Source organism: Patella vulgata, chromosome 2, assembly GCF_932274485.2.
Source record: "Patella vulgata chromosome 2, xgPatVulg1.2, whole genome shotgun sequence".
Classification (NCBI taxonomy): domain Eukaryota; kingdom Metazoa; phylum Mollusca; class Gastropoda; family Patellidae; genus Patella; species Patella vulgata.
In genome coordinates, this window is record NC_065880.2 from 6,648,401 (window position 1) to 6,665,721 (window position 17,321).

The 17,321-nt window shown below is 38.6% G+C and overlaps 1 protein-coding gene across 1 annotated transcript; it reads left to right on the forward strand.

The window, feature by feature from the left end:
- Positions 1 to 377: 377 nt before the first annotated feature.
- On the forward strand, positions 378 to 17,321 carry LOC126810243 (uncharacterized). The gene is made up of 7 exons (XM_050535248.2): positions 378 to 754; positions 4,262 to 4,588; positions 8,899 to 9,222; positions 10,515 to 10,583; positions 11,111 to 11,221; positions 12,879 to 12,963; positions 13,595 to 17,321. The coding sequence occupies exons 1-7, from the start codon at positions 694 to 696 to the stop codon at positions 14,202 to 14,204; spliced, it is 1,587 nt and encodes a 528-aa protein (XP_050391205.2). The 5' UTR covers positions 378 to 693; the 3' UTR covers positions 14,205 to 17,321.

Sequence of the window (17,321 nt, forward strand, 5' to 3'; positions counted from 1 at the left end):
GTCCAACCTCGTGGGTTTTCTCCGGGTCCTCCGGTTTCCTCCCACTGCTAAAGACCCCTACGCGCAAGCGAATTATTGAAATAAAATTAAACCATTTTAGTCCCGAAATGACCTAGTTCGGGACGTCGAGTGGACGTTAAACCCCATTTCTCTCTCTCCCGTAACAGCCTACACAAACTGCTTCAATGAGAACGGACATCTCTTTATCTAAATTTTAATTAAATGACGCATCTTGAATACACCTAAAAATGGAGTTAAACAGTCTATACAAACCACACCATGATGATTATCTCGGATGTTGAATCGCTGTTATTTGTCCCTTCTAGATCATATATCTAATATATATATTATATATAGAAATATATTCTTCGCTGGGGGTTTGTATAGTATTATATACTGTGAGACATGTGTTGATAGTTCTATCTATATTCTGTTATGCAGTTCTCCACCATGGTTCATATCAGTTTATGTTGCCTACCCATGATCGTATATTGTTTGTTTTTCTATGTTTTATTGTGCCGTTTCCCGTCATTCTTGACTGAAACTGTGGTTTAATTAGATTTTTTGGGGAGTATTAATTGTTTTGTGCTGTTTACCTATGATCGTGTATTGTTTGTTTTATCTGCGTTTTATTGTGCAGTTTTCCATCATTGCTGACTGAATCTGTGGTTTAATTGATTATAAATACTGATAATGGCGAGATATTTTACTGTTCAACTGACTGTATTAACCGTGCTGGTTACCAATAGTTACGGTATGTATACAATTCACCTTTATGGGGTTCTGTGGGGATGGAAGGAAATAACATGACATGGGGTTTAACCTCCTACAGTTACGGTATGCATACAATTCACCTTAGAGAAGTTTTGTGGGGTTGGAACTAAATAACATGAAATGGGGTTTAACGGCCGACTGTTCTGCTTGATCAACTGGACATATTTTTGCTTGATCAAGACCAAGGAAGCTTAGTCGAAACGTCGAGACACAGAAATGATCCCCCAAATTGTTCCTATTCAAGCTTCCAAGCAAATTAGATCAAAACAACTTCTATGGGTCAGTGTAATTACTATTAGATTTTATGGAAGCAGACCATCATTAACACTGAATTAACATTTCTCGCCAGGTTTGGTAAATATTCATGATTTAGAGGTGAAGGATAACAGAGTTATTAGGTTGGCTACGGTGATATGTACGTCGAATAGTTACATGTTTTTACATGTAGTATGCATCTTCAAATTTGTGTATCGCAACATTTTTGTGGTCAACCTCGTACAAATTTTAGTACAAAGACACTGTCTGTAGTGAAAATCATTCAGCCCAATGAAAAGTTGGGGAAAAGGCTGGCAAAGGGACGGGATTGATATTGAAGTCAATGGGGAAATAATTAAATGGCGGTCTAGCTGTCACCTTATTTCATTTCGGGTTACTACCTTACCGATCTAAGAACAGTTTTGGTGATGAAATGCGCATGTACCAGGAGAATTCATTTGCAGTATGATTGCCCGTTTGTATTATATCTTCAATACAGTAATTTATATTGGACACAAGGGGCTGCCAAGCTGGGAATACTACCCTTTATATAAAAAACATTTCTTTAATATCCAGATTATATTTTACATTTTAAATCTTTGTTCTAAACATAAAATTTTAAACTCTAATATGAATGGATGACCTCGTGCTCCCAGCAGATAAAGTCATACACTAAAGTTAAAGGAGCTAAATCGCTAATATTTGGGATCTAGAAATTGACACAAATGGGTCGCAACGCATATAAAAATGTAATCTGATTGTATATAATAAACTAATTTACATGCCATTGTTTCCGTTTTTTACTCTAATTTCAAATCAGTTATGTTCAGCGAAATACGGCATGAGTCTCAACCCAATCGCCATTTCTAGCATCTGGTTATTCCAGTCTATTGCGCATGCTCTCACGGCGTCACCGTATGACATGAGTTGTGGAATATGTCTAGTCTCGTTCTTTCTGGTCACTTGTTACAAGTGACGCCGAAACGCACTATGGTACACGATTCGTGTACCAATGATAAAATATTTATTTTATCTTAAATATTGGATATCAGAAGCCTACCTTTCCAGGTAAGATCACAACATCAATATTGATTTGAATTGACAAATAATTCGTGTTTTGACCGTGTAAGACTTTGTATTATTTGTATGATATTGAGTTAGAGACTTAGCTACTTTAAACAAACGATGACAGGATACTGATAACGTTGTGGGTTTCCGTTATTTACATCAGTTGTTTTATAGGTTCTAAAGTGTTGTATTACTAAATAGTATGACATTCCCTGACATTTTTACAGATATAATTAATACGAGTATAGTTTTATTGTGGATATCCTATTTAAAATACCATTTTTTTTAAACTTTTAACACTTTGTTTAAATAAATATTTTTTAAATTATCTTATATGTAAATTTTATATATTCATTTCTCCTTCAACTCTCCATTTGATCGAAAAACCCTATAATATTATCTTGAAAAAATCATAATTCTACCCCTCTTTTTGTTGAAATATGAACTGGTTTACACAAATTTTGTGGAAGCGAAGTCCGGTGATTTGTTATCTTAGCCTCCAAGGAGACAAGTCCATAAATATTCAAAAGGTCCCCCCTTTCTGGTAAGCACTTCGGTAATTTGCCACCCCCAAGAAGAGTCGCGCCCACCCCCGGGCATATGCCCCCCTCAGCCCCCACCCCCACCCTCCAATATGTGAGGGTCCTGGCTACTAGTACAAAATTTCTGAGATAAAAAATTATGATAGGATATAAATTTCAAATAATAATTTATATGAAAACAAAACTAAAATACTTGCACATGTGCAGGTGCTTGTTTAAGAATTATTGTATTTACATTTAAAAATCCAAAATAACGAAGTCTCCCTAAAGGCAGTCAATCTATAAATAATTTTGAAGAGCAACGTATGACGCGCGATGTAAAGGGCGACGCGTCGCTTTATAAAGGGCGACATCGTGTTAAAACTTTGACGTCGATTTTTTTTCTCTCCATAGCTTAACATTGAAAAAGGCGACGCGCGACGCGAATTTTGCGTCGCGCTTTGTGTTCCTTTATTTTGAAAAGGCGACGCGCGACGCGAAAAGTGACCGAAATAGATCACAATACCTATGAGTATATTAACATACAACCCAACTCTGTCACAGATTACAACATAGCAACGGACATCCAGTTATTTAATACAGTCATTTACGATGGAGACAATTTCAACTCAAATATAACGTAGTGTGTTCGTGGAACATTCTCTTAGCCATTATTACAGGGCGGAGGACCTGACAATGACAGCTGTCTAGTCCATCGGAAGAGACAAAAAACCGAGGTCCCGTGTATATATTGGAATGCACGTAAAAGATCCCCTGGCAGATGGAATTCGATATAAGAGTAGGCGATAGTGCCACTGTCCGGGCAAAATTTCCCTCATAGCACACTGTATGACGTATGCCCGTCTTTATTAGCCCAGGTTAGGAGCAGAACAGTAGGACGTTAAACCCCATTTCATTTCATTTCAATATCCATTGTACAATATAGTTTATCCCCCTAATTAACGTATTGTTCAGTGGTGTATTTATACGCAACACAAACCACATCACGTATTGGGGTTGGGATGGCCTTGTGGTCTAGAGTGCCGCGCTTCGACCTCTAGCTGGCCGGTCACCTCTGACTTGCGGTTTTGGTTTCAATCCCTGGTGTGAGCGTATGTGTCTTGAAGAAAGGGGCGCCTTCTCAACCTCGTGGGTTTACTCCGGGTAGTCCGGTTTCCTCCCACAGGAAAGACACTTGCGCGTGCGCTAAGATAATAAGAAAAAGGAAAAATGAGATTTGTCTGCGATATCACCTTCGGTGGAAGCGGACGTTAAACACTAAGTACAGATATAAGGATTGGTATCATATAGAATCGTCAATATGTTCTGTACACGACACAGACTACATCATGTATAATCGGGACTTACAAGGACAGCTGTCTAGTCGTTCGGATGGAACGAAAAACCGAGGCCCCGTGTATACATTGGCGGGCACGTAAAAGATCCCTTGGCAGTTGGAATTCGATATAAGAGTAGGCTATAGAGCCGCTGCCTGGGCAAAATTTCCCTCATTGCACACTGTATGGCGTATTCCCATTATCCCAGTCGGAACAGAACTGTAGGACGTTAAACCTCATTTCAATTCATTTCATTATAATCGTGACATGTTATATACAATATGTTTTATTCATTTTGTATTTCAGGAAAGATAGATTATTTTGGTAACACTGCATGTAGCGGCGTCAACTCACGCTGTCCATATCACAATCTACGTTGTAATAACAACGAAGGATTGGTAATAACGAGAGCAAAATATGGCTATGTTGAACTACAATCACGCCGGAAGACATGTTGTCGGTACAACAAGTCGGACTGTTTAGTCGACTTTACTGCTAGTGATATGTCGGATATATATAAATGCAGTGGATTGTCAGGATGTCCCATTCCGTCACCAACAAGAGGTGTGGCTAGTCATTGTAATGATAATAAGAACTACGCGTATTCCTGGATTGAACACGGATGCAGCAATGGTAAATATAAGTTTAGAGGCTTTTAGTAACTGAACAGAGCAATAAACTATAACACATACATATGGAAACTCAGCTACTACCCTTTTGTTTAGCGACGTTTCGAAGAGTATTCTTTCACCGTTATAAAGCTAATACAGTAATATACCAATGTAAAGGGGTGGGGGGTGACTGGATGGTTAGCGCGTGCGCGCTGTATCATAAGTATTGTCATTCAGTCAACAAGCGCGATTTCGATTCTCCGGTTGTACGTGACAAGAGGTAGGGCCGCCTGTCTAACCTCGTTGGTTTTCTCTGGGTCCTCTGCTTTCCTCCCATTGCTAAAGACCCCTACGCGCAAGCGAATTATTGAAATAAAATTGAACCATACGTTAGTGTCGAGTAGGCGTTACCCCCCCCCCCTCTCTCTCTCCCAAATGTGAAGCTAATGAATAGGTGTTGTAGTTTATATGTTTTGTTGTGCTCCAACTCTGGAGTGTGAGACTGCGTGACTATCTTGGGTATCACCTGGTCGCGAACGGACTCCAAATTGGCTGTGTTGCACTCTGCTGTCACCTTTGTCACTGTTGGGACACAATCAGGCGTCGCGGTATCAAACATAGGATATGTAACACTGTCTTGTGTTATAGCAATATTTCACACCTTGGATATAAGATCAATAAGTCGAAGACAGCAAAACTTTATAAAATGCTGATTTCTGTAACAAAATATATAGTAACTATCTCATTCGATTTAACCTTAAACACAGTTAAACGCAATATGTCTACCAAGGCTATTATAGCAAACCGTGTGCCTAGGAAAACGCGCTAGTATAATAATAATAATAATAATAATAATAATAAAAACTTTATTTAATGAGGCAACTTATTTTGTTTTCAAAAAATCCCTAATCTTCTAAGCTACAAAGACATATATACATGTAATATCAGGATAAATTCAAAATCATTTGAAATGCAATAGCATTTTAAAGTGGGAAGTTGGGGAAGTCACTCCTAAACTAAAAATCATATATACTCTTCAAAAAAAAGTAGGGGATATTGAAATGGAAATACCTTTGCAGGTTGTGATGTGATAAATAGTCATGGACACTTGACATGCTTTGGGAGTATGTTCACAGATGAAGACTTTATCGCCTCAACAGAACCACTGTGCTGCACGTCCGACACGCAATAGCGCCATACACTTCAAAGAAGGGTTGATGAAACCTGCCGCGTGCTGGTTTATCCTATCCATGTTTGCTTTCCTATCGGTTCTTGCAGAAGATTTACAGTTAACCTATCTTTGCTTTAGTGTGTTACGTTTAATTTGCAATGAGACGTCTTCAACATGATGAACGTGTACGTGCTATTGGCATGCTTCAAATGGGTTCTACACAGCGAACAGTAGCCAATATGCTTAATGTGTCACAGTCTGTGATCGGCAGACTGTGGAACCGGTACCAACAAACACACAATGCAGATGAAAGACCTCGTTCAGGTCGACCTGGAGCCACTACACAAGCCCAGGATCGATACATTCGTACATAGATCCAGCTTTCTGTAAACTTGTACTAAATTACATGAATTCGAGTTACAGCCCATTTGCATGCGCAACGACCGCGTGTTGTGCCTCCATTAACTCGCCAGCACATGGAAAACAAGCATCAATGGTGTAGGCAGCTTATAAATTGGGGTTATCGTCGATGGGCGCGTGTAATGTTCTCAGATGAGTCCAGATTTACTCTGGATTTCACCGATAGGCGTGCTCGCGTTTGGAGGCGTGTAAATGAGCGTCATGCTAACGTTAACGTCAGACAACATGACAGATTCGGGCGTGGGTCTGTTATGGTGTGGATAGGAATCACCATGACTGGCAGAACGGACTGCATATTGTTTAAGGAAGGGTCACTGGTGTGTTCTACCATGACCACATCCTGGCACCGATATTTCTGCCCTTTGCTCAACGTGCAGGTCGACGTTTCATCTTTCAAGATGATAATGCCCGTGCCCACCGCGTTCGTGTCGTAAATGACTACCTCCAGTGTCACCATATTGTCCATATGCCTTGGCCAGCCATAAGCCCTGTCCTTTCTCCTATAGAGCATGTCTGGGACATTATCGGGAGACATGTTCGTCGACGTCAACGTCAACCGACAACACTGCAAGAATTGGCCGTGGCACTGCAAGAGGAGTGGGACAGATCGCCCCAAATCGCGATTGGACGGTTGATTAGGAGCATGCCACGACGAATTGCTGAATGTCTGAGGATTGGTGGAGCAATTACTCATTATTAAGAAAAAAAATCAAAAACGTCCATTTTCACTTTCGACAGTGTATCTCAGTGATTCTCAACCAGTGTGCCGAGGCACACAGGTGTATCTTCCCAAGTGTGCCGCGAAATTTTGAACGGCACACTAAGAAAATGTGAAAAAATACCTGACCCCAATTGAGTATCCACTGATAAGTTCATATTTAGTTTGAGAGTCATTCTAAGTGTCTATGACAAGTCTCTGCCTACGGTTGTATGCCGCCTGAATTACCATGTTTTTATTTTGCAAAATTAAAAGGTGTGCAACTATTTCTTCATGTGTTCCAAGGTGTGCCGTTGGCAAAAAAAGGTTGAGAACCACTGGTGTATCTCTTTGCGAGTGAAATGGGGCCGTCAGATAAGCCACCCATATGAACTGTTTATGTTGATGTGTAGGCAATTGGCCTGTTATTAATATACAATGGTTACCTCTAATAAAAACAGCAGTGCATTTCCGCAGTTTTGTATTGTTTCTGAATATCCCCTACTTTTTTTTGAAGTGTAGAATATAGGAAGAACACTATAATTACACACAAAATAAAATAGAATGCAGGTGCAAGTTAAGTATACACCAAAAATAATAAGTATGTCATCAGTTGAATATTATGGTTTCTTCAGCGCTAAATATAAATGAGTTTTCAGTTTAATCTTAAAATTTTTAACATTTTTACACATCTTTATATAAAAAGGCAGATTGTTCCACAAAAGACATGCGGAATAATGAAAAGTGCGTTTCATGGATTCCGTTTTGCATTTTTGAAGGAAAAGAGATTTACTGGTCTGTGAACGGAGCAAGATATCAGTTTTGGAAACAAGAGATTTTTCAATAAAATAGGAGTTTAGATAAAGTGGAGTATTAAATGTAAGAATTTTAAATGATGAGACAATTTTATTATAAAGAATACTCTGTGTAAGGGGAAGCCAACTGAGTTTAGTAAATAAAGAGGTGGACGGAGTTTCAATTGGTGCATTAAGAATACTTCTTGCTGGGCTCTTTTGTAATTTTAAAAGAATTTCTGATCTACTTTTGGTAACATTACCCCAAATAATAGAGCAAATAATCAAATATTGGTGTAATTTATATAAAAAGTTTAGATACTTAAGGCGGATTATTACCATCATATTATTAGTATAGGGTTTAATCCGGGTACCTTATTACGTCACAATTGTGCTAATCTGTACTTTACCAGATGATCGGAGACCCCTGACCCGGCGTCTGTCCAATTTCTACAATATGGTGCTGATCTGCCCAATATGGTAATAGGATGTTATTGTCAAAGAAATTAGGCAGGTTGTCCATTTTCAGCAATATAGAAAAAGACTATCCTGTGTAGCACCACAAGGAAATCCGGGTCATGTTCTGAATTCATCTGATATCATATATATACACCTGACAATATTTAGTCATCCTAACCTGAACACCACACAGATAATACACAAGCCCAACTACACATTTACAAGAGAGAGAGAGAGAGAGAGAGAGAGGGGGATAGAGGGAGAGAGAGAGAGAGGGGATAGAGGGAGTGAGAGAGAGAGAGAGAGAAAGAGAGAGAGAGAAAGAGAGAGAGAGGGGGATAGGGGGAGAGGGAGAGAGAGAGAGGAGATAGAGAGAGAGAGAGAGGGGATAGGGGAGAGGGGGAGAGGGAGGGGGAGGGGGGAGGGAGGGGGAGAGAGAGAAAGAAAGAGAGAGAGAGAGAAAGAGAGAGAGAGAGAGAGAGGGGGATAGGGGGAGAGGGGAGAGAGAGAGGGGAGAGAGAGAGAGAGAGAGAGAGAGAGAGAGAGAGAGAGGATAGGGGAGAGGGGGAGAGGGAGGGGAGGGGAGAGAAAGAGGGGAGAGGGAGGGGAGAGGGAGGAGAGGGAGAGAGGGGGAGAGGGAGAGGAGAGGGAGGGGAAGGGGAAGGGGGGGGGAGAGAGGGGAGAGAGAGGTGGGAGAGGGAGAGGGAGAGGGAGGGAGAGAAAGGAAGAGAGAGAGAGATAAGGGGGTGTGTGACAATACAATATATACATGTTGTTCTCATCTGTTTCAGCATCAGTAATTATTAATCTTAGTGATAGTACCATACAAGAGAAAAACAAAAATCAGGTTATTATCAATTATGATAAATATAAAAATGGTAAGAACATTGGAGCAGATGGGGTTGATAAAACAGATCCAGATGAAGGAGAACTTGGTGTAGGATGCCTCTGTAAAGTTTCATTTGAAACTTACATATTTTTGTATCAAACTAACGATGGTCGTCAACCTATAAATGTGGGTGATTATACAGCTAAGTCAGACACGTGGTACAAAATAGATGATGAAATAGATGAAATAATATTACCAAAACATAACGTCAACATCACACTAAGAGGTGAGCTAGTCTACATCATCCAGTATTATACTACAAGGTGGGTTAGTCCTCATCCATGGGTTAGTCTACACCCAGTCTCATACTAAGAGTTGGCGTAGTCCACACCCAGTCTCATACTAAGAGTTGGGTTAGTCCACACCCAGTCTCATACTAAGAGTTGGGTTAGACCACACCCAGTATCATACTAAGAGTTGGGTTAGACCACACCCAGTCTCATATTAAGAGTTGGGTTAGCCCACACCCAGTATCATACTAAGAGTTGGGTTAGACCACACGCAGTATCATACTAAGAGTTGATTAGACCACACCCTGTATCATACTAAGAGTTGGGTTAGTCCACACCCAGTATCATACTAAGAGTTGGCGTAGTCCACACCCAGTATCATACTAAGAGTTGGGTTAGACCACACTCAGTATCATACTAACAGTTGGGTTAGGCCACACCCAGTCTCATACTAAGAGGTGAATTAATCCACACCGAGTATCATGGTAAGAGTTTGGTTAGTCCACATCCATCCCGTGCCATACTAATAGTAAGTGCTGGGCGACTCCACCACACATAAATTACACAGAACAAAGCAACGGACAAGATACAATCCGCAGAATTCACAAACATATTAAGTGAATAGATCCGAGGGCTAGCCGTAAGCGTCCAAATGAAAACTAAGAATAAGGAGGAATATAAATTGTGTAATATTACTAGTACGAGCCATGATCTGCTATATATCATACTGCGATGTAGCTTTGTCCACACCAAATATCATTCAAAGTCCACAAGCAGTATCATACTATGATGTAGATTAATCCACACCCAGTATCATACTAAGAGGTGGATGAGTCCACATCAATCATCATACTGAGAGGTGGATGAGTCCACATTAATCCACACCCAGTATCATACTGAGAGGTGGATGGGTCCACATCAATCATCATACTGAGGGGTGGATGAGTCCACATTAATCCACGCCCAGTATCATACTGAGGGGTGGATGAGTCTACATCAATCATTATACTGAGAAGTGGATGAGTCCACATTAATCCACACCCAGTATCATACTGAGAGGTGGATGAGTCCATATCATACTGAGGGGTGGATTAGTCCACCCCAACCGATCCCTGTCGTTAAAGCAAATATTTCATATCAAGTTGAAATAATATTTCATCCACATAATGAAGTCGATTGTCGGCATTTCATTTTGACTTTTCAATAATATTTAAAATACCTTGATACACACTGAGTTCAATCTGTACATTAATTGTTCAAATCAGATATTTAATTATCTTTATTTCAGCCAAAAATGAATACCGGAAGATCCAAACAGTTTTATGTGGTTGTTATGATAGTAATGGAATTGATGTAGGTAGGGGTGTTATCTAAAAACTTAAACAGATCTTTTTCTGAGAGAGAGAGAGAGAGAGAGAGAGAGAGAGAAGAGCGAGAGAGAGAGAGAGAGAGAGAGAGGAAGAGAGAGAGAGACGGCTGAATGATGAACGGACGGACAGGCAGGCAGGCAGGGAGACAGTCAGAGTCAAGTTTATGTTGAGATCTTTAGCGACTAGAGGAGCCGCTTAGAAAACCCAGCATTGTTAAAACAGGTCTCATCCCCATCACAGAAGACGTATACGACTACCGTAAGCCTTAATCTGTGAGTTACACCGACACCATTTATAAGAATTATCACCAGTATAGGCCTGGTAGTTATTTTTATATTTCTTTATATCTATATTTTATTATTTTTATAACTTGTTTACCTCCGATTGGTTTATTTTCTAGACGATACAAAACGTGAATATTTATTTTTATGTCTATTTTACCCCTGGGATTGATTTATTTTCTAGATGATACAACACATATTTATTTTACCCCTGGGATTGATTTATTTTCTAGACGATACAAAACGTGAATATTTAAAGGAAGCGAATCAAACCGAAGTTGAGAATTTCTTTATACCACAAGAAGATATTGGTAGCGGTAAGAACAGTGAAGAAGGCGGAAATGGTAAGAATACATAGAAGGGTGGTAGAAACGAGCAAAGTATATTTGAATTAAAACACACAGTTAGTCATAACATTTGCTCAACCAGAAGATAAATTATGAGTGCATGTTCTGATGTCGACAAAACGGTGCACCAACAAGTGAACCAGTTATCCATAACATTTAGAATATATTTTATACATAATCCGGATTCCACAAACTGGTGGACACCAGCAAATCAACAATAAAATGGATCTATCTTCTTTCTTCAGAGAAACTGATTTAACATTTGCCTTCGATGCATTTCAAACTATAAGATTAAACTTTTGGTGAAAAGGACATGACGTCTATAGGCATTTGTTAAGGCTATAGAACAGTAACGACAACTCGCCCAAACGGCCTACTCTTATATCGAATTCCAACTGTCAAGGGATCTTTTACGTGCACACCAGTGTGTACTCGGGACCTCGGTTTTTCGTCTCATCCGAACGACTAGACAGCTAGAGAACCACGCCAGAAAATCTGGATGAACTTTCCTTGCCAATACAGGGATCGAACACCCGACCTCCAGGCTAGCGAGCCAGCGTCTTACCCACTTCGCCACCGTGACCCCCAACAACTCGCCCAAAAACTGTTGTTGTAACTTTATATTTGGACATACACATGCCGACTGTCACGTCGATCGAACTTGCAATGTAAGAACTTCGGGTTTTTTTTCGAAGAACGTTGTTACCAAGAACAACAGCAACAAGATGAGTTTGAGATTGAGGACAACTTCCTGTTTTAACACAAATTATAAGGGAGACTACTCTCTTGATTCTAACCTACTGTTTTGAATATGTTAACATTTTTTTTTATCGAATTAATAATGTTCGAAAGACAATTAAAGGACAAAATTCTCCCACTTGGCATCCACTACTCTGTTGATTCTAACCTACTGTTTTGAATATGTTATCATTTTTTTTATCGAATTAATAATGTTCTAAAGACAATTAAAGGACAAAATTCTCCCACTTGGCATCCACACGTTACGTAACCCCTTAGAGTTAGGCCCCTTAGTATCTTAAACCATAAGGTCCATTGTGATTACGAGCACACGGTTCCGAACAAATAGTATTTATATTTTCTTGTTTAAAGAAATAACTGATATCTAATATCTTCTTGTTTAAAAAGATAATTAATTGAAATTGATATTTTCTTTTTTAATGAGACATTGATATTTTCTTGCTAAAAGAGTTAATTGATACTTCTTTGTTTAAAGAGCTGGCTTGCTAGCCTGGAGGTCGGGTGTTTGATCCCTGCATTGGCCGAGAAAGTTCATCCTGAATTTCCGACGTGGTTTCCCCTTGTCAGTGGTGCAGAACGGAGGGCCTGTCTAGTCCTTCGGATGAGACGAAAAACATAGGTCCCGTGTATATATTGATATGCACGTAAAAGATCCCTTGGCAGTTGGAATTCGATATAAGAGTAGGCGATAGTGCCGCTGCCCGGGCAAAATTTCCCCCATAGCACACTGTATGGCGTATGCCCGTCTTCATTAGCCCAGTATAGGAGCAGAACAGTAGGACGTTAAACCCCATTTCATTTCATTTTGTTGAAGGAGATAATGGATATTTGATATTTTCTTGCTAAAAGAGATAATTGATATTTCCTGGTTTAAAGAAATAATTGATATTTTCAGATAAGACGGTGTTTATAGTAGGAATAGTACTAGGAAGTCTATGTTTGATTATTGTCATCATCACTATAACCATTATTCTCATAAGGTTGGTATATATCTTTCTGATTTATTATTTGGCTGTTCGATTCCCTCCCATTGCAATAAAATTTATAATTTTACAATTAGTCCCAAATAACCCAGTTAGTCCGAATGAAAAACGGTAAACCCCCCATAGGAGGAAACCTGACAAACCGGAGAAATCCCACGAGGTTGTACAGGTGACTATACTCCTTGTCACGTACAATACGTGCCAAGGAATAGAATCGCCTGTCTAACCTCGTGGGTTTTCTCCGGGTCCTACGGTTTCCTCTCACTGCTTAAGACCCCTACGCGCAAGCGACTTATTGAATTAAATTGAAGCATGTGTTAGTCCCGAAATGACTTAGCTTGTGTCCAGTGGACGTTAAATCCACCTCTTTCTCTCTCTCTCTCTTTCTCTCTCTCTCTCTCTCTCCCCAGGTCTTATTATCTAAATGGGTCAACCAAATTAGAGATATAATGTTTGGTTTTGTCGGCTCGTTTCGTTAATACTTACTCCTTCAAGAAAACATGATATCAGTTCCATATTAAACACGTGAACAATTATACCCATTTAAAACTTGGCCTTTCTATCAATAAAGTTGTTTGATGTAGACGAGACGGTGAAGGTAACTTTCAATTGTCCTTTGTTTTTATAGGACGTGGAAAAGAAAGAAAACTAATACTGGTATGAAAACATCTACGCCCGTGTCCGATCCATCATCTGTTCACGATCAGCATTACTATCACTACGTAGAGCCCAATCATGTGGGCATTATCGGTGAAGTTGTAACCGGACGACAGGCAGATAACTACAACCATATCGGAGATATTAAAACCAGCAACCATGGAGATACTTACAACCATATTGGTTATATAAAAACCGACAGCCAGGCAAATACTTACAACCATATTGGTGATATGAACACGAGTAACCCAGGAGTTATCGGGTATATTAAAACCGGCGACCAGCTAGATACTTACAACCATATCGGTGATATTAAAACGAGCAACCCAGGAGATACTTACAACCATATCGGTGATTTTAAAACCACCGCCCCGACAGATACCAGCAACTACAACCATATCGCGGATATTAAAATCACCAACCAGGCAGATACCAGCAACTACAACCATATTGGTGATGTTAAAACCAGCAGCCAGGCAGATTCCAGCAACTACAGCCATATCGGGGATATTAAAATCACCAACCAGGCAGATACCAGCAATTACGACCATATTGGGGATAATAAAACCACCAACCAGTAGCCACCACCAGACTTCTCCCTTGGTTGTTCCTACACCCTTATAAACCTGTAACGGTAAATCTTTTTGATCTTTGGGGTATATTCTATGCCCAGAATAACTTGCGGTCTGAAAGTCAGGGGAGGTTTTGGATATATACAGGGAAATTTGGGTTTATTCTTTTGAAAGTTGTTCTTTAAACGTGTAGCGGTTCATTCTTCCCTGGTAGTTTTTTTCCATAAGAAAACATGAAAGAAGGTTTTTCTTACGGGAATTCTGGGATATTCTCATTTTGCGTACATGTAAACATAAACGGTTTATAAGCAAAATAAAGTCCTCGACTTCGGTTATGCTGGGAAAGAAAGACTTCAGAAAAGACCCTCGACAGAAAAACCTCGGCATGTCGGCCTCGGGGGTTCCTTTTTCTCGGGTTGTTTTCTTCAGTCTGTCTTTCCACAGCATCAGCTCAGTCGCGTGCTTTATCCTACAGCTCCTAATATTCACTCGTATCTCATGGTACTTGTACTTCTGACTTTTGATTCTGATTTCCCTTTTGATCGACAATATCGTGTTATATTTACTTAATTAGAGGAGATGAACTCCCTTTGATTTGGGTCAAATTACCTTAAGTTGATATTGAGTGCTGTATCGAATATTAATAATTCATTGTTTCTAGATCAGATTACCGATGTTCTAGAGCAGAGTGACCAAACTCATTTCGATTCAAGGGCCAAATGAACTAAAATGTTACATCAAGGCGGCCGGATGTAAAGATAAATATTGATATATTTCATTAAAATCGTTACTTATTATAATGCAATACAACATTTTGAAATAAACCAAATTAGCCATTTTTTATATCTTACACTGAATTCTTTTAAAAACAACCACAAGAACATTGTTAACATTCAGCAACAGATTGAATATACTTATATAATTCTAAGAATTATCGTAAGTCAGTTTGTTGAAATTTGTTCCACGGGCTACATTTAAACCCTTGGCGGGCCGAATTTGGCATCCTTGATCTAGAGTTGTTGTTATTGTTCTTAGTGTTTAACGTCCGCTTCCACCGAAGGGGATATCGCAGACAAGTTGTCTTTCGTTGTTTTCATTATATTAGCGTACGCGCAGGGGTCTTTCCTGTGGAAGGAAACCGGATTACCCGTAGTAAACTGACGAGGTTGAGAAGGCGCCCCTATCTCCAAGCCACATACGCTCAGAGATCGAGGCCACAACCGCAAGCCAGAGGTTACCGGCCAGCTAGAGGTCAAAGCGTGACACTGTAGACTACTAGCCCCCCCCCCTCCCCGGGCTAGAGAGTATGTTATGGGCTTATATAACATTTGAATCCAAAGATCAGATTTAGTTCTCATATAATGCATCTTTAAGCGAAAGTCAGTTCTCACATAATGCATCTTTAAGTGAAAGTTAGTTCTCACATAATGCATCTTTAAGCGAAAGTCAGTTCTCACATAATGCATCTTTAAGCGAAAGTTAGTTCTCACATAATACATCTTTAAGCGAAAGTTAGTTCTCACATAATGCATCTTTAAGCGAAAGTTAGTTCTCACATAATGCATCTTTAAGCGAAAGTTAGTTCTCACATAATGCATCTTTAAGCGAAAGTCAGTTCTCACATAATGCATCTTTAAGCGAAAGTTAGTTCTCACATAATGCATCTTTAAGCGAAAGTCAGTTCTCACATAATGCATCTTTAAGCGAAAGTTAGTTCTCACATAATGCATCTTTAAGCGAAAGTTAGTTCTCACATAATGCATCTTTAAGCGAAAGTCACCGTATTGATTAACTTTGTTTTGGCAAACTGGGTGGACAGTGGAATACAAAATCGCAACACCGAAACATGTCAACATGTAAAATCCAGTGAAATCAACAAGTTTAGTTTTGACCCAAATCGAAGAGATAATATCATTTTATGAACATTATGTATCATGTTTTAGTTTACAAAGGCATACAAATTCGAACCTTTGGCATATTTCATTGAAAGTATTGTATTTAAGGACAATAAGTATTTTTAGCTATTTGAGATGTTGAAGTTAGTCTGTTTAAAAATTGAATGTTATTTTGAGCTATGTTGATATTTTTTTAGCTATGTTGAGTTATTGTATTTGCAGAATATGTTCAGTTATTTTTAGCTATGTTAAAGAATATTTTGATTTTGTTTTTAGCTATGTTGCATTAATTTGAGCTATGTTATGTTGCATTATTTTGAACTTTGTTGCTTTGAGTTATTTTGAGCTATGTTATGTTGAGTTATTTTGAGCTCTGTTATGTTGAGTTATTTTGAGCTATGTTATGTTGAGTTATTTTTTTTAACTATGTTAAAGTTATATGAGGCTATCTTAACGTTATTGAATTCAAGGAATATGTTGAGTTATTTTGAGCTATGTTGAGTTTTTTTTGAGCGATGTTGAGTTATCTTTACCTATATGTTTGTTATTTTATTTAAGTTATTTTAAGGTATTTACGGTTATTTTGAGCTATTTTGAGCTATTTTGAGTTATTTTGAGCCACTTTGAGTTATTTTGAGCCATTTTGAGTTATTTAGAGCTTTGTTGAGTTGTTGTCAGCTATGTTAAAGTTATTGTATTTGAGGAATATGTTGAGTTATTTTTAGTTATGTTAAAGAATATTTTGAGTTTTTTGTTAGCCATGTTGAATCATTTTGAGCTAGTTTTTATATTTAAGGAATATGTTAAGTTATTTTGAGCTATGTTGAGTTATTGTTAGCTATGTTGAGTTATTGTTAGCTATGTTGAGTTATTTTGAGTAAGAACAGTGGGGGGGTAAAACATGCTTTGGGCCCAGTTGTATAATATTATTTAATGGACTAATGCTTACTTTTTTCAAAAAATTTGTTCTTTTGCTGTCTTGAGATCAACCTCGGTTGTATCAGTCCACAACGTCTGTATATTGCGTTATGTATATTGCCGTTATATGTATATTGTCATTATATGTATATTGTCATTATAATATGTATATTGTCGTTATGTGCATATTGTCATTATAATATGTATATTGTCGTTATGTATATTGTCATTATATGTATATTGCCATTATGTATATTGCTGTTATATATATTGTCATTAATTGTATATGTATATTTTTGAATTTATTTTTACA